Genomic DNA, 17680 nt, shown 5'->3' with positions numbered 1-17680 from the left:
AATGAGATAAAAATACTCACAAAAGCAGAATTGACAGAGTCCACAAAACTTTCCTCATCCATGCTTTGAAGCTGGGATGCATGTTCATGCGATGTGGACCAAACCAAAGAGCTGACAGTATCAGACAGCTGACTCAGGAACAAGAAACAAAAAAATATACATGTATTATGTTAATGTCTTTACCCCTCAACCCAACACAAGTAAGGAATCCATAACTCCAGAAACAGCAGAAGGATATTAAGTCTATTAGTAAAGCTTTTAATCTTGAACTAGTGCTAAACAAAGACAGAAGAGATGGACAGCAAAGAATAAAAATCAGATGAGTCAAGAGTTACTAAGTTCTTTACCGGGAGGAGTGCAATAGGTCCAGAAGGAAGGAATCTCTGCCATGCTACATTGTTCTCTGTTGCCTGCAACACATGAAAGCCAGAAGTTATAATGGTTCACTTTTTGCCATTAGTTATGTACATTCAAAAGCTGCAGCGTGAATGACTAATCTCCTAAAGTCTGACCTCAGACAAGTGAAGAGTAGCAACTACAGCTGACTGGTCATATTGGTACTGAATTTTCTGAATACCAGCTGCCTTCCGGATCATAGAATTCTGCCCATCTGCACCAATCTGTGAAGATAACAAAGAAGATAACAAAGATATGTTAACAAATTAAAGAAAAAACACAATTCCTTCAGGTTTCATTATGTACAATCATGAACTAACTACACAGATATAAGGCGAAATTCAACAATATCTGCCACAGGAACAGATTTACCCTTCTCCCTGCAGCCTCCTGTGGGTGCTCTAATCTACCATTCAGGCTTAGGAAAACCACTGAAAGACGTGTGGTTTCACAGTGGGGGTTCAGGGGAGAGTTCATTTGTCTACAACAATGTGTAATGTACATCCCCATGGCAGCCAAGCCTTTCTCCCTGCACTTGACAAGGTGGCTTATATATATGTAAAATAGATTCTCCCTATACCCAGATTCTTACCATGTTTTATTACTTCATAACAAACATTTTTATGACCACAACTTTGATTTAAACATAACAACTCTAACATATTTTACCTCTAACTATGTCAACTCACCTCTCAGTCTCTTCATGATGGTAGAGCAGCACCACATGCTATTAGAACCAAATCTAGTGGAAAGGACTTGGAAATAGATGGTGCCTGATCAAACAGAAAATGAAGGCTTAGTTACCAGCAGTTTGGTCTGAAGTCTGTGTCCATCTGCTAAATCAATTTGGACCCAAGTGCTTGTATCAGAGGATTGATAATGAAGGGGCCACTTGTACCCAACTGCTCTGCTCCTGTAGAGAACTTCCACTCGGTCTGATGGGACACAACATATTAATATCACCAAATGATAGACAGAGATGATGCAAAACAAACCAAAAACAAACCCCCTAAATTATCAAAGTCCAGGCAGAACAATGACTAACTTGTTGAATTCCTACTAGTGTCAGTTAAATCTCCTCCAGTTTCTAAGTGTGGAAAGTGTTTCAAGTGATCTGAAATGCAGGAAAGTAGTCACTACCTGAAACTTCATCCAGCTGTTTTGTGAGAGCAGACAGGATAACATCATTCTCTACTATATAACCCATGTCTTCCAAGTTTTCTTTATCAAAAATTATCATGGCCTCAGAACAAGCATCCCACACCTGTAAAAAAAAGAAGAAAAAAAAAAGAAATACTACTAGCTACAGCAAAAGAGAGACCAAACAAACACAGAAGCTTCCTCCTCTATTAGAGCTCCTAAACTCAATAGCTAAAACATCTACTAAATGTAGAATGATGGCACAGAACTTTAGTTAATACTAAAAAGCAAAGAAAAACTGAACAAAACAAAAAAGGCCAGCACAGCAGTACCACTTCCTAGGAAAAGCCTTTTATGAATGCTTTTCAGAGCATTTCACATATATTATCTCCATTATAATTAAAACCACCACATAGTGGTGCACTGCAGTCAAGAGTGTTGACCTGGGGCTAAGGAGATCCAGGTTCTAGTCCCCACTCAGCCATGAAGCTCATTGGGTGACTTTAGGCCCCTGACTCCCAGCCTAACCTACTTCACAAGAGTATTCTAAGAATAATATAGAGGGTGAGGAGGACTATCAAAGCTAGGTTTCTTGCAAGTAGAAAAAGGTGGGACATACATGTAGTACGAGTTTGCCAGGAGCCTGAGCAAATGACAGGAATATAAGCTACTTCCTAACAGTTGCACCATTCAACCATCTAGTTAACATTAAGCACTTATTAATATAGAAGCACAATAAAGGATGCATGAACAAGTCCTCCTCTTTCTAGTTCTGAGGCCTGTACAAACATATTAATGTTCCTAATCCAAGTACAACTTTCTCATCTCTTTGCACAAAGGATATATATTACCCTTTGCCCAAGACCCTAGAAATATAAGAGAATGTACAACTCACTTGCACATTCCATGTCGAATACCTGTAATACTCTCTACAGAGGAAACAACCTGTGGGCTGTTAAAAGTCAAAATATCTTGAGGACTGAAGACATCCAAAATTATATTGCCATGCACATGCAGATATATACTGTATTTTTGTACAATATTAGGCACCTGCATTCGTCGAAAGGGTCTGATTCTCATATTGCAAATATGTTCCCAAGCACCAAAGCCTAGAAAGAAAAGGATCCCAGAACATCAAAGAAACAATGTTGACATTCCACAAACATTTAACAAAGGCTCCTCAGGTTCAGAGGCCATATTGTATTTATAATTTCCACCCACCATCTTGCAATTCTAGTTGATGCTAACTGATTTTACTTGTGGTTTGACCCAACTTCAATTGGCTTTTCTTTGCATGTATTTGGTGGAAAGGTGGAAGTTGTATACACAAGAATAGCACTTGGATGCAAATCTTCCCCAACCTGGTACCCTTCAGATATTTTGCAGTGCAACTCCTATCATCCACAATGCCAACAGTTGTGCTGGTTGGGAATTAATGGGATTAGGGTTTGCAGTTTCATACATGTGGAGGACAGGGAGGCTACCTTAGAGCTTCTGGGCTGGCTCTGTTGCCAAGGCAAAGCCCACAAATCCTAAAGTAGTGCCTGATTTCCTGAGCAACCTGCAGGCTTTGGAATGCACTGCCACAGGATCTGGCTGATCCCATTTCTTCCTACTGTTCACCAACAAGTAAAAACTTTATTTCAACATGGGTTTGCTGACAGCAAGAACTTTTTTTGTTCTCCTCCATCTTTATAATTTTTGCTGCTGTTTAACTGTCAAATTATTTATTGTAAATTTCATTTGTGCTTCAACAATTTTGTTTAAAGTCATAGGCCCCACAATTTCATTTTTATATTGCATAGTTGTATTTGTCTTGCTGTGATTACAACCAAGGGAAGCTTGAATCTGCTCCTTCAAGGGAAGTACAATCTTCCCTAGAACAGTTAAAAGTCTCTCCATCTGATCAGAACCACCACCCAATAACAACAAAGGGCATACACATTTCATTAAGCAATGATGAGCAAAAACAGACATAATTTTGAGACGTGCTAATCAGTCTCAATGGACAGCTAACTACAACATCAGTATTCCTCATTCTTAGATGCTAGCACTGAAGGCTGGTGATGATTTTTGGGCCTCCTTACAAAGATGAAACTTGTAACTCTGAAAATTTGTTTTCTAAAGTGAACATTTCAACCTCTTTTTCTAGATAACTTCAGTGAATTCTATTACTAAGTGAGGAGGAGAAGAATCAGTTTTTCAAAAATAATATTTTCTGTTACTTTATTTTTCTGTGACAAACTTTCCTTTTCATGAGTTCATTAGGAAAACAGTGAATGGACGGCAGTTGTATATACAGTGTTAGGCAAACTTGGCAGTTTCAAAGTTGCAATTGTTCTTACAGGTGATTATCCTTAGCAAGTATGAAGAAAATGCACATTCATCACTGAAATACATGTTTCAGTGTGAAACAGAACTAATAAGTAGTGACAGTGAAGTCAAACATGCCACAGCAACCTCCTTGGAAGACAGTTAAACTCTGTTGAAATGGATGAGTGGATGTCAGTATATCATGCAGTTTTCTGGGTTGCTAAAATTTATTAAGTGCGTTTTCAGTAACTTTACCCCCTTTAAGTTGCAACTTGAATGTGAGGATTTTCATATCAGGCAAAAGTAGTCATCAAGGTTTATGCAAAAGCTGTTCAAGCCTTGTATAACCCCAGTATATGGGTCTGGATGACATGGCAACCCATCACTAGAATTTGCATGTTCAAAATGGTGGCCAACACACACCACTACAGGAGTTAAATAAGCTGTAATAGGCTGTTGCATTATATGAACCAGTCCAATGTAAAAGAAGTACATGCTGCTGTCTTTTAATAAGCAATCCAGGAAAAATTATTGTTCCTTCTTAAATATTTCAGGTCAAATACTATAGGACATACATCAGGACAAAGGCAAAGTTGGAGTATGGGGGTGCAGGTAGCACTGTTTATAAAATATATGTAAATAATTATGCTAAATGCAATAACTTTCTAAGGAATCAGAACATTTTTCTGGAAAACCCACCACACTAACAAGGACGTAAGGCTGGAATCTAGAATTTCATATCCAAACATCAGGTATGATGCATCCTATCAACACTTGGAAGCCAGATAGTTGTGTACCATACTTACTACTAAGAAATGTGGCAGAACCAGGTGTAATAGCACTGACCCTATTACTGTAAATCTTGGGCAATTGGTTAAACACTTTCTTTGGGCCAGCTTCAAGTAGCAGAATTTTCTTATCACAGAGATGAACGTCATGTCCTTAAAAAAAAAGTTAAATGTTAACTTTTGTTCAAAAAGAAAAAAAAGTATTTTTATCAAGTTGTAAGAAGAGAACACAAAGAAACAAATCAATGTTTAAGTTATGCTGGGTGTGCAAAATGGCTTAGCATTCTAGCCCAAAGTTGAACATAGAGGCAACACAGAAACAAGCATGGTGGCCCCTCAACCCACACTTTAACTGTGTTCAGCTGGAAGAGGTTAGTGTCCCATACAATTGGAAACCCTGACAATCATGGATTCCAATTACACAGAAGACTGCAACCACAATCAGATGAATACAGTTTATAGTCTCTTTTCAGAGACAGAATGAGAACAGAATCATCAACAGAATGAGGCTAGAGTGTGTCTGTAGGAGGCAGTGACCACTTAGTACTTTGGGTTTTATAATACACATGATCCCCACAACTGAAAATCACTTCAATTAAATATTTTCTTTAAATCTACATACATCATATTCCTTCTCAATATTTTTTCTGTTTAGTTAGTATCTTCTGCCTTCCAACTAAAACATTTTTTAAAGTTACTGATAGTAATTAACAAATAGGTTGACCTTGACAGACCCCCAATACTGAAAAATCAGCATGTAGGAATGGTAGTTCATGTTTTCTTCAGTGCTTGGACCCAGCTAAAGTCCTTCATACTTCAATAACCCTGAGAAATCACTACAGTAATGCATTTTGAAAGGCCCACTCCTTGTGGGCTTTTTAGAGGTTACTACTTGCAGGCAAATCTTAAACTTTAGCGGAACATGCCAAACATGAAGTTTCAGTTCCTATCATTAAGCTTTTCCATGAAAATGAAAAAGCAGGCTTCCCCATCTGAAAGTGTGAGACTAGAACACCCATGCCAGACAGTATAAATTAGGGATAGCTGTACTACACCATATGCAGCCAACATGATAATATAGTTGAAAAACTAGTCAAAACCAAAGTAGTGCTAGAATTCACTTGATTTCCTAGATGTACAGGGTCAATCATAAATTGCCAAAATTGGAAATGTCTCATCAAAAAGGGGGCAAAAGATGGCAGCAATTTGCATGTGTTAATGTTTATGCACAGATCCAAAATCAGAATTACTATATTTACAATTTCTGTATAGCAATTACATCACAGCATGGAAGACTGAAGCCAGGTGAACCGGGTGCCTTGCTCAGTCTACTGTCCAAGTGCTGTTGATAGGCAGTTTCAAAGCCCATGCTCTTCCTTCTGGTTTTCTTTAAATTGCCCTTGTTCAAAATAGACCAGTTTTCTGATAGCTCTTCAAAACAGAGCCCTCTGCAAAGACGACACCTGGCCATTCTACGAGGTGAACGACAATCATCCACTGAGGAACTTAACATTACGAAAATGCCTTCCCAAAGGCTCCAGTATCAGCGGAGGCGCCCATACCCAGTGCAGCAGCCATGGCGGTTCCGACCATGCCACCACCTGACACCACCACATCGTACACCGCGGACGTCCCACTGGATCTCACTGAGCCCCGCCATAACAAAGACCCGAAAGATACCGAATGAAGACAACATCTCTTTCTGCTACCAGGCCAAAGGCTCCGGTACGCTAAAAGGCCCACTAAGGAGGCCATCACAGCGGAAGTGACGTCTATATCCCCATAACGACCCTTCACAACCGGAAGTGACCAACGAACACCTTGACAACGGACAGCCGCAAACACAACCAGACCAATGAGACCGTCAAACTCGGTTAGCAGGGGCGGATCCAAAGACTGTGCCGAGGGATCATTGGTTCTGCGCAAGAGCCGAAGTAATGGAGGGTGCCTATTGGCTGACGCTACAGAGGCATGGCGAGCTTGTAATTGCTGAGCACTGCGAGTAGTACACCCGGAGTAGAACGGCGATGACGGTGTCGGAATCTCAAGGGGCGGCAGGCGGGGCCGAAGTGCAACCCCGGCAGGAAGAAATACAGCGGGTATGCGCACGGGACGATGATCCTCGAGTGTTTCCATGGCAACGCCATTTGCTTCTGCCCATGACTTGTGGCTTCCCTCGCCATATCAGCCACATTCTGGGAGGGAATCGGGGCACATAGGATAGACGCGTGCTGGCGCCACAGGGGGAACCCGATGGCTGGGCTCCCAGGCTAGACTTGCAATTGCCCAAAGACAATTGGATTCAGTCAGCGCAATTATTAATAACAGTTAGTGTAAGAGAGTGGACTCTCTCGTGCAGCCCGACTGTCTTGCACGTTCACTTAGAAGTAAACTTACTTGAATCCAGGATCTTCTTACTCCCAAGTAAGCGTGTATACATGGAAATTGCAATTAAAATAGCCGATTAGCCCAGCCAGATTGGCTGGAGAGCTTCCTGATTACCTTTTTGTGGCACCCTGATTCTTTCACTGAATTTTATGCGGAGTTCGTAAGTCCTCATCTAATAATTCTCCCATGTTTCCTCATCACATACATCTTTTTGCTAACCTCAGAAAATCCTTTAAAATGAGAAAAAAGATTAGCTGCAAAGCACTGTTAGAACTTGGAGCCTTCCACCTGGAAACACTTAATTAAAAAAAAAAAAAACATACAAGTTACCTGGATCAATATAAACCTGAACCACTGATGAAACAAGCAGCTTATCTTAATTGGAAGTACCTTGTTGGAAGTCCTTGCAGTGTTTGATGCCTTTTTGTTTCACTGTTTTTATTTTCCTAGGCCTTTCCAATTAAAGAAAAGTCAGATTCAGAATCAGAAGTGGAACTGGGGAGTAATGTCACTCTTCCCAACAGAGGTAACCTGCTGGATTTTCTCCAGCTAGCTGAAGATACAGTGGCTGCATCAAGTTCAGGAGAGAGGCTTTATGACTCACTTCAGGCCCTCAAAAGCAAAAACAGACAATGTTTGTTAGAACTGGGCCTCATGTACCAGGCAAAGCTGGAGAACAACTACAAACCACCTAAGGATGACAAGGAATTAGAAGACTTTTTCCAGGATGATGCAAGATTGATTTTGCCAGCAAACTTCTATGAAGACTTGAGGTAAAATGTAACAAAGTTGTCTTATTTTTTCCATGGGATTAGTGTCCCCCAGCCAAGTGTAGTAACCATCCTTAGCTAACATCAAGAAAGTGCCAGGTTGGAAAAAGCTGTTATTAACATCTTTACCATTAAGATAAAGGAGAAGTCTATATTACACCTCACTTTACAAGCACAATATTTTTACATTAAGTAAGTACAAAATGGTCTATTTGAGGTAAAATGTAACTCATGTCATTAGTTGTCAACTAATTGCCTGCAGGAAATCCAGGAGCAGGACATGAGTGCATCAGTGCCCTAGCCATTGACAGCCTTATTCCACATTAATTTCCCTAGTTTTTAAAAAAAAACCATCCAAATTGGTGGTTACCTCTACATCTTGTAGAAGGGAATTCTGTAGCTGACCTATTTACTATGTGAGGAAATATTTCCTTTTACCTGTCCCAAATTTCCTACCATTCACCAACTATTACACAGCAAGGCCAATAAAGTAATGTAACAGGCTTGAAAGCTTGTCTTGGTATATATGTTTTTTAGTTATTCAAACTAAAATATTCCAAATACAACCTTCCATCTTATTTCTATGCCCTTGATAACATTTTAAACCTTTATCTTCAGATCTGGTAACATGAGAAGATGCAACTCTTTGACTGACCTCTCCATAGACAGTTCAAAAAATGAACAAAACCGTTATTCATCTCCTCAATCATATTTAAAACCATGGGACTCCTCCATCACCATCCCTCAGCCATTCAGAATGACACTTCGAGAAGCTTACAAAAAGTCTCAGTTGTTAAAATCACCAGCATTGATTGAAATTGAAACAGCTGCGTACAAAAGGCAAAGCCAAGAAGAAGCTGAATGTCAGAAACAATTCAGGGCTCAGCCGGTACCTGCCCACATCTATTTACCACTCTACCAGGAAATCATGGAAAAGAATGAAATTCGTAGAAAAGTGAGAACACAAAAGAGAAAGGAGTTGCTTCTTTCAATGCAAAAACCCTTCAGCTTTCAGGAAAAAGAAGAAAAGAGAAAGGAGGCCATCAAACAGAAAGTTCTGGACATACTAACTTCAAATAAGAAATCAGTACCAAAAATCAGAAAGAAGATTCCTAAATCAACTTATGAACCAATGCTTGGGGATAAACTCAAAGGTAAAGAGGTTGGCTTATCTACTGGGTAAAGTTAATGCTTGACAGTCTGAGCTACATAAAATGATGGGTATGACTGCATCCTCTTCATCGGCCAGAGATGAGCAATACTATACCAATTCAGTATTGATCAGAACAGTCTAAGGGAGGAAAAGTCTAAGGGAGGAAAAGATATCATACCATATCACAACAGTCTTTTAAATAGAAGAGCAAGTAAGTCCAGTTTGTGGAATTGGCAAAAGCAAAACTTGATTCAGCAGCAGCTAAATCATAGAATCATAGAATAGTAGAGTTGGAAGGGACCATGAAGGCCAGCAGGTCCAACCCCCTGCTGTTGCAGGACACCAGGTTATACCATCCCACTCGGATGGCTGTAAAGTTTCTTTTTGAATGTCTCTAGTGTGAGAGCCCACCTCCTCTCTAGGCAGCTGGTCAGCAGTTGCACTAGACTAGGTGTAAGCTTGTCTAATGCTGGGGTCTTGCACTGACAGAAGAATGAGGGTGGCCGCATGACTTGGGTGCCTCTAGGTGGAAAACCATTATTTGGCTCCCTTAGTTAGCAAAGGGTAAAGAAGGAGCATGCCCAAGAGTGGCAAATTACTTGTGCAGGCAACCAAGTCATATGGCAAGGGGCTGGTTTTTTAAAAATGCATTTTCCTGAACTATCAGTGATGAAACTGAGTGGAGGGGCAGCTTTGCCATTCTTTACCTCACTTTTGCCTTTGCATTACAAAGAGCTAGTTAATACCAAGAGAAAAGTGAATACAATATGATGCTTTTATTTGAAGGTTTTCTTGAACTTCTGTAGGCCTCCTCAGTAGACACCTATGATGTTCAGCACTCACCCCACCACACTGCCTCTGTATCTGGCTACCCTACAAAAATTATGGCTAGGACCTTCAAGTCATTCCTGTGCCAGCTGCCACCAGCCCTTCTAAATGATTTGTATTTAGTGGTTCAGTTCTCTAGGAGAGGGTTAGTCCTTTCCTTTGTTTCAGAGGTAAAGCTAGGTGATTCTTCTATATTTCATCACTTTCTACAACGTACAGAGTTCCTAAATGCAAATGGTAAAAAGGATGAGAATATTAAAGTGCTGTATGTGTGCAATTTGGCAAAGGAGATACCTATTACTTGAGTTCAAACATTCCACTTTCAAATCTTGGTTTTGTTTTCACACTACACCACAAGATTGGCCTTAGAAAGGCTTGTTTGGGAGTTAAAAAGAGAGCTTCAGCTATGGGACAGTATAGAAATGAAATAAATAACGGATTTCTATTATGGTCATGCTAAAAGACAGTATTCTGTCACCAACTTTCTGGGGTAGTACTAATCAGATTTGCATCCTTTTCCCACCTGGAATATTTATCATTTTCACTTTTATCCCTAGAAGCAGAACTGTTAAGAAAAATCCGTATTCAAATGAGAGCCAAGGATTTGCTGGAAAGCTCCTGGGCTCCTATTGAGCTTAGCAATCAACAAAAGGAAAAAGAATCCCGAATTGCCTCCAGAAACAGGGAACAAAAACTGAGCTTTCTGCAGGACAACTTCAGTTTTAAACCAAGAATTAACAGATCTGTACCTGACTTTGAAAGACTTTACTGGGAATTCCAGCTAGAAGCAAGAAGCAAACGAGAGATCAAAGAAGCAACTCATAATAAACCATTCCAATTGAGAACATCTAATCTCCGTTGTAAACACAGAGTATCTAACCAGGAGATGATGGTAAAAAAGAATTGCCTTGAATTTTGTACTTTATAATCCCTCCCTGGCATACTGCATCATTATTTACAAGCACTGGGACAATTTTAGACAGATGTTACAGGGTACAAATTTGCTATGGAACAAGAAGAGCTGCAATGACACCAATTTAAGTCATTCAAACATAGCATAAAAAGTGAATGATATCAGTGAGACAAGCTCTTCCTCTGAAAGGTGGCCAAGGAATACATTAAACAAATCAAGAAACACATTACCATTATGGTCAGAGCTTCTGTGGGGGAAGGGCCCCAAGGAAGCCATTTCCTAAGTCATGCTGGCTCCCTTTCACTAGCATTGAAAGTAGAGAAGTAGCCATTTAAAATTGTTGTCTCCTTCCTATTGTTCTCAACCTGAGGGAGTTTACTACAGAGCTGCTGTAGTTTCAGGCCCTGTCTGGGGATGTAAAGAGCCTGCAGACCTTCAGCCATTCCCATACAGTGCAAAGCTGCCCTATTTAGCAGTGAGACAGCCCCCATCAGCTCTGCCACCATCCAGCAAGGACCTTCCTGGGCAAACATCCCTCTCAATCAACATATGTGGAATTCCACAGAATCCGGGTGGGGGGGGCAGTATAAGATTGCAAAAATCCCTGGGAGATTTGAAGATCTGCAAGGAATTCTTGTTGAACAATAGTGTAATAAAATGACTGCTCCTTTATGCTAAATTATACTGTTGAAATAAAGACATAATGGACTTCAATCCAAAAGCTGATTTTTAGGTAGAAGGACTATGAGCTTCATTCACTTCTGGTACTCAGAATAATTTCCTGGGATCAGGATTCTTTAATTTTAAATATTTATTTTTCGTATCTGCCTCTGGTTGATGGATCTCAGGGTTCTGGTAAAAAACAAAGTAGGTCTTGCAAGCCTGAAGGCTGCGCATCCCTGTTCTAGTTCATTTTTCTCCATATAACTGAGACAGTGTAAAAACTTTTTCTAAATTTTATTTTTATTGAGGTTTATGAGTAAGCAAGGAAAGCATTATTCAATATAAAAAGCTAGTACATCATAATAAAGCACTTCTAGATCATCCCAACAAGGGAAAGGGCCAGCCAGTGTATTTCATGAAGATGGATTTTGTTTTCCTTTGAATGTCAAAAATGCTGTTCTCACCATATGGAACCCAAGAGCCGTTTTGATTTTTTTTTTTTTTTTTTTTTTTCATTTCCAAGGAGCTGCAAGATGTGTCTGTTAACAAGGCAATACAGGTTCACCGTAAATTGCGGACATAAGATCTCTTTTTTGAAAATTGATACAATTATAAATAATGGATTGGATCCAGACTTAACTGCATGCAGTCTTGGATGGTGGAAGCAGACTTCCTTACCCCCAGTTCCCCATGGCCTCTTGAAAATACTATAAAAAGTTGGGGAATTTTGCTGAATTCTCCTTTCACCAGCCCAGTTGTAGAAACCCCAAACTGCATCCTGCTCAGTGCTACCCCTGCATCCATGTGTGTGCACATGCATCTCCAGCTAAGTACTGCATAAGAAAAGATTGCAAAATAAGTAACAAAATATTCTTGCTTTCAGGATTTTCATCAACCTTCCAAGGCACCAATGCAAAGAAGTCGTTCTTTGATTGGTATTTCATCCCTCTCCTCCAATACACTTCCAATATATATCACAGATGCAGTGAGAAAGAGAGAGTCTGCTATTAAGTGAGTAATAATCTCTGTTATACTTATGAATAATGCTGAGAAATAAAACCGTTTTGTATGTAACTGTTTCCCTTTTTTTGTAAAACAACATAAACTTTACATTTTTAGTTACTAAGTTGGAACTGGGCAAAGAAAGGTGGAGGAGAACTGCCCAACTGGCAGTGTTCTGGCCATCTGTCATCTGTCTTTCTCAGCTTTTTCCCCCAATTCCAATTCAGTATCTGAAGTAGGTTGTAACATCCAAAAGTTTATGCTATGTTAAAATGATAAGGCTCTAAAATCTTAGTCTCAAGTTGTCATCAACAGTAAAGTGAAGGAAAAATGTTTGAAGACTAACACAGCTTCACATATGTTGTTTAACTTGGAAATGTAAACTGGTTTCTCTTCACTCTTAGTTTTTGGAAAACATGATAATTTCATTTAGAAATAAATTTGTGTGCTGTTATCCACTTTCATCTTCATAGACTCCTCCAAGAAGGTAAAAAAGACAAGGAGAATGAAGGTGTTCATTGGGCAGAGCTGCAAAGAAAGAAATGTCAAGCTATGCAAAAGTCTGTGAATTGCCGAGCGAAAGCCATGGATCCCCACAAAAGCTTGGCGGAGACACACAAAGAAAAGCTGAAACAAAACTTGTCAGTAATATAACTGATATATTAATATAATATAACTGGCATGGGTAACACATTATTGGAACAAAATGATTCAATTGAATAAGAGTTACTAGATGGTGGATATGTGGAATGGAAGTGGGTTTTAAGTGCTTTCAGCCCAGGAATTTTCCTGAGTGTAGGAGAAGAAAAGGGCAGAATGTAGAAAGGTAGAAGGAAATGGACTGATTGAAAGATAAGATCTCCCTTCCCAAAAGCAGTAAGTATCCCAATGAGACAGAAGAGAGAATTGGAACCAACATAGAAGAGTCTCTTAACAGGATGTTGTATTTCACAAGCAGTGCATTTATAATGCCTCCATGTGCCCTGACTTGAAGAGTGAACGTATGACATACAGTCAATTGCCTGTTAGGCAGAATATTGAAAAAGGATACCCAGCCAGGCACTGTGCTTTTCTAGTACTTTTCTTCCCTAACTAGCAATGTCAGTACTGTTCCCCCACCCTCACCCCCACCCCCTTTTAAACAAGGGAACATCTGTGCATGTCTCCAGCTTACTTGTACTTGGAAATAAGCTGTGGGTATTTCTGTGGGTAGATTGCTGTCCTTCGATGTGGCCTGTTCCCTGCAATTAAGAGTGCAGTATGGAACTTTAAAAGATTATGCAAGGTCAGGATAATTTCTGATAGTAAGGAACCTTTTGTTCTAGGCAGAAAGACTACAGAAGAACAAGAGAGTATAAAAAACAACTAGAAGAGATGAAGATGCGAGTGAAAAGCAGACCATATCTGTTTGAACAGGTCACAAAGGTAACTATTTTTGGAATGAGTGAATGACAGAGATTGGAGGGTCAAAGAGAAATTACAAGCAAAAACCTGATGGAGGAATCGGGATTTAACAGAGTAGGAATGTTTTGTTATTGACCAGTTATTGTACAATCATATAATAGTATAGCTGGAAGGATCAGGTAAGGCCATCTAGTCCATGCCCCTGCTCAATGCAGGATTCTAACCTAAAATACCACTCAGGGATACCTGTCCAGCTGCATCTTGAATACTCTAGTGTGGGAGAACCCACAACCTCCCTAGGTAATTGGTTCCATTGTCATATTGCACTAACAGAAAGTTTTTCTTGAAGTTCATATAGAATCTGGTTTTCTGTAACCTGAGCATATTACTCCATGTCCTGCACCCCACTGGTATACAGACTCTTCTATTAAAAAGACAGACAACAACACAATAGAAGAAGATGAACATGAACAGATACCTAAGTTTTAATATCATGGTAATTGAAGTGTTCCCTTAAGCATAGTTTAAAACATAAGTTTCTTTCAGTAATAAGAGAAACATTCACCTACTTTTCTAGTCTAGAGAACATGCACAATAATTTTAATAATAATTAAAGGGAAAGGGGCTACTACAGTGTCTCACTTTTGATTCCATAGCGTGGTGCCCGTGAAGGGGTAGAGAGGCTCTTTCGAGACACCTTGCAGCAGTTTGGGCTGAATGAAGAATTTGTAAGAAACAAAGGAAGAGAAACCACTGACCCAATAGGGAAGGAGGAACTGTCTGAATCACAGAGGTATTTTCAGAAGACAATATACAACTATGCTGAAAATAAATGTACTTACAGAACCATATTAAAGCTAGCCAAAAAAAGCTGAGGGACCACTGTATGCAGTATTATTGTTTTGGGAGTGGGAAGGTATTTCCATCCTACCTGCTATGCTCACTGCCTGTGGTAGGGCCTGAATTGGGGCATTCTTTGGATACAAAGTGCTTTGTTTCCCTGTTGTGCTCATAGATCAGGCCTGTAAAATATACCAGTTTCAGGAAAAGGACAATAAATACTCTATCTCCCACCATGGCTGCACAAACTAGACAGGCTAGGAAGTAGCAGTTTCTTCACAGAATTTCTTCGTATTGTGACTGTTGGATTACACTGCAAGTCAATATTTTAAAAATCCCCTGCTCAGTCATGAAGCTCACTGGCTTGACTGATCCTTAGGGAAGGCCTATTTTTTTCAAAGCTACCTCACAGTACTGTAGGGATTATGTGATGGACAAAATTGTACAAAGACTGCTTTGAGCTTTATCTTCAAAGGCACTCAGATGTGATAAATAACTTTGCAACGGTGACTACTTCAGTACTCTTACTAACATAATGTTTTTAATGTCAACAGAAGTCATAAGTCTCAGAAGAATACTGATGCAGACATCTTGAAGGAACTCTCTCAAGAAGGGCAAAGAAGATTGGAATGGAAGTAGCGATGCACTTAGATGTCTCCATGTGCCTACAGCTCATTCAGTTCTTTTAATCAAATGCAATTAGAACAAGTCTAGGCAATTTATGTTGCATAAAGAGCTGAAGCTAACTCTTATACTTTATTTAAAGTGTGCAGTCATGGCGTATATTAGCTAACTGCATGTATTTCATTTTTTATAGTTTCAAAAGTGAAATCTCAAGTTTGGCATCAGTCCATTATTCAGATAAGGACTGTAGGTGAGTAAATGTGCAAATGTATGCATGCATGCAGTCCTACCATGATGATGGAGACCCTCAGTTGGTTTGGATGTTGCATTCTAATACAGTCCCGTTTCTTGCCCAAACTTAAATATTCATAGCTCTTTGCTTTAGGGAGGTTTAGAGAGGAGAGATTACCAGCTGGGGTTTCCTCCCCTTTGGCCCCTGTTCCTGCAACTAGAAATGAAAGCAGGCAACAATCCATCTTCCCTCAGTAATCCACTTACACTTTTATGTGGTATGGTCAGCCTCTTCCCCTCCCCAGCTCCATAGAAGTCATACAGTTTTAAATTAACAGGTTTGCATTCCAAAGTACCATCTTGATTCTGTGCATGTTTACTTGGAGTAAAGACTTCCTCTCAGATAACTGTGTGTAGGACCGTAGGTTTACTGTCATCTGTTACTGTTTACTGTTTTCATCAACGACATGGAAGAAAGGGTGAACAGTTTGCTGATCAAATTTGCAGACAATACTAAAATGGGGGCAGTGGCCACAACTGGGGAGCAGGTACTCCAGATCCAAAAGGATCTGGACAGACTATGGAAGTGGGCAGGAGACACCAGGATGGCGTTCAATGTGGATAAGTGCAAGGTCTTGCACTTGGGGCATAGGAATGGGTGTCATAAGTACAGGTTAGGGGACAAGTGGCTGGAGAGCAGCACTTATGAAAGAGATCTCGGGGTATTCAGGTTAAACATGAACCAGCAGTGTGATGCAAATTGTCAAGAGGGCAAACGCCACCCTAGGATGCATAGTCAGAAGCATGGCTTCTAAATCAAGAGAGGTACTACCACCACTCTATGCAACTCTGGTGTGCCCACAACCGGAGTATTGTGTTCAGTTCTGCGCCCCTCATTACACGAAGGATATAGCCAGGTTAGAGTCAGTGCAGTGTAGGGCCACAAGGATGGTGGCCGGATTGCAGGGAAAGCCGTATGAGGCGAGACTGAGGGAACTGGGTCTTTTCAACCTGGAGGAGACTCCAAGGGGAGGTGTTCACGACATTCAGGCATGTGAGGGGATGTCACATGGAGGTGGTTAAGAGACCTCCCCTGCAGAGGAGGGCAGGACACACTCCAATGGAGCAAAGCTCAGGGAACCAAGGTTCAATTTGGATGCCAGGAAGTACTTCCCAAGGGTATGGAATGGGCTTGCACAGAAGATGATTGAAGCCCCATCAGTGAGGGTGTTCAAGGATAGGCTAGACATGCACATGGTAGGGGTCAGACTAGATGGCCCAGGAGGCCCCTTCTGACTCGCTCTGTTTCTCTGTTTATGTTACAAATGTGCCGATCATTTTACTTCACAAAGCAACTCTTGGACTGTTGAATGTATAAGAATTCCATCATTAATAAATGAGCCCAGATGTTAAAAAAAACACAAGTCAACTAATTGTGATTCTCAGGGAGAGAATACATCTTAAGTACTTTGTTCACCTAATAAGTCACATCTAGGAGATTCTACTATTCAAGGTTTTCAAGCTCATTTAACTTGAAATAGCTGATTCCAAGCTCAGAGGTTAGTACAAGAAACAGATTATTTATTATTATACTTATATTTTGCATTTTTAGGGCCAAGAGCTCTCTAAACAGATGACAGTAGAATAAGTACATTTGTGAAGTTTCCTGTTTGTTTTATTCTGATTCCCTGTTCCAGAAAGTAAACCACACACATTTGAGAATCTAAAAACACAGTCTGATTGTCTGCTCTTCTGGTGGGCCATAAGAGTGTTCGACGCTCCCAGCTCTGATATTCTTTTGAGACTGAGTCACTGAACTGCCCTCCTCATGACTAGGAAGGGAAAAAAACCATGCCAGCTGCCTCCTCCAAGGTTCTAAATATGCCTTGGAAGGGAGAAAAAGTGGTATGTTGGCAGGCAGGTAGGGAAAGGCTGGGCCTGAGGAGTTACACAACTCTTATCGGTGCCTTAACCAAAAACAGCCATCTAGACAAAAATCAGTGTTTGAAATACGGCGATGCTGGCAGCAGTCACTGTTGCCGTACCTCATTTGGGGTACAGGGTACAAATAAGCCTCCAAGTTCACAGACTTACATGCACTGATGGCAGGGGTGATAGAACTGCTTCCGAAAGGCATTCATTTTTCTCTTCAGCAAGAGACATTTCATATATTATACAGCAGTAAATGCATGTTTGCCACCACATGCAGAGTCACAGAATAAATACA

At 40.3% G+C, this 17680-nt stretch overlaps 2 protein-coding genes across 7 annotated transcripts in view; one reads left to right on the top strand and one right to left on the bottom strand.

Annotated features, from left to right (window-relative positions):
* Window positions 1-6397, bottom strand: part of COQ6 (coenzyme Q6, monooxygenase) — a 35645-nt gene extending 29248 nt beyond the window's left edge. For 3 of the 4 annotated variants that reach the window (XR_006415400.1, XR_006415399.1, XM_044436949.1), the window contains exons 1-8: window positions 6200-6397; window positions 4656-4790; window positions 2587-2645; window positions 1537-1660; window positions 1201-1331; window positions 513-620; window positions 348-410; window positions 21-128 (exon numbers count right to left, since the gene is read on the bottom strand). Coding sequence is in view for 2 of the 4 variants with exons in the window: in XM_044436949.1 (XP_044292884.1) it covers window positions 21-128; window positions 348-410; window positions 513-620; window positions 1201-1331; window positions 1537-1660; window positions 2587-2645; window positions 4656-4790; window positions 6200-6392 (921 nt within the window). In the remaining 2 variants the exon portion in view is untranslated. The remainder of the gene's footprint in view (window positions 1-20; window positions 129-347; window positions 411-512; window positions 621-1200; window positions 1332-1536; window positions 1661-2586; window positions 2646-4655; window positions 4791-6199) is intronic. The other variant, XM_044436950.1, reaches the window with a different exon arrangement.
* A 182-nt stretch (window positions 6398-6579) lies between these two features.
* FAM161B (FAM161 centrosomal protein B) lies at window positions 6580-15860 on the top strand. Of its 3 annotated transcripts, none has more exons than XM_044435799.1 (9): window positions 6580-6736; window positions 7476-7798; window positions 8420-8949; window positions 10334-10668; window positions 12236-12363; window positions 12828-12995; window positions 13680-13779; window positions 14415-14551; window positions 15153-15860. In XM_044435799.1, the coding sequence occupies exons 1-9, from the start codon at window positions 6665-6667 to the stop codon at window positions 15235-15237; spliced, it is 1878 nt and encodes a 625-aa protein (XP_044291734.1). In that variant the 5' UTR covers window positions 6580-6664; the 3' UTR covers window positions 15238-15860. The 3 variants fall into 3 exon arrangements, with proteins under 3 accessions (XP_044291734.1, XP_044291733.1, XP_044291732.1); XM_044435798.1 differs by having other exon boundaries at window positions 8414-8949; window positions 10337-10668; XM_044435797.1 differs by having other exon boundaries at window positions 8414-8949.
* The last annotated feature ends 1820 nt before the right edge of the window (window positions 15861-17680 follow it).

The sequence above is a fragment of the Varanus komodoensis genome, unplaced genomic scaffold, assembly GCF_004798865.1.
Source record: "Varanus komodoensis strain SLA01 unplaced genomic scaffold, ASM479886v1 scaffold3, whole genome shotgun sequence".
Lineage (NCBI taxonomy): Eukaryota > Metazoa > Chordata > Lepidosauria > Squamata > Varanidae > Varanus > Varanus komodoensis.
This window is presented reverse-complemented; position numbering and strand designations above follow the sequence as displayed.

What these genes read in the sequence shown, in the direction of transcription:
- FAM161B (XM_044435797.1), top strand. Translation starts at nt 6,665, where the DNA reads ATGACGGTGTCGGAATCTCAAGGGGCGGCAGGCGGGGCCGAAGTGCAA. An exon ending in TATCTAACCAGGAGATGATG is followed by an intron (nt 10,669 to 12,235) that starts GTAAAAAAGAAT and finishes TCTTGCTTTCAG; the next exon opens with GATTTTCATCAACCTTCCAA. An exon ending in TGTTTGAACAGGTCACAAAG is followed by an intron (nt 13,780 to 14,414) that starts GTAACTATTTTT and finishes TTGATTCCATAG; the next exon opens with CGTGGTGCCCGTGAAGGGGT.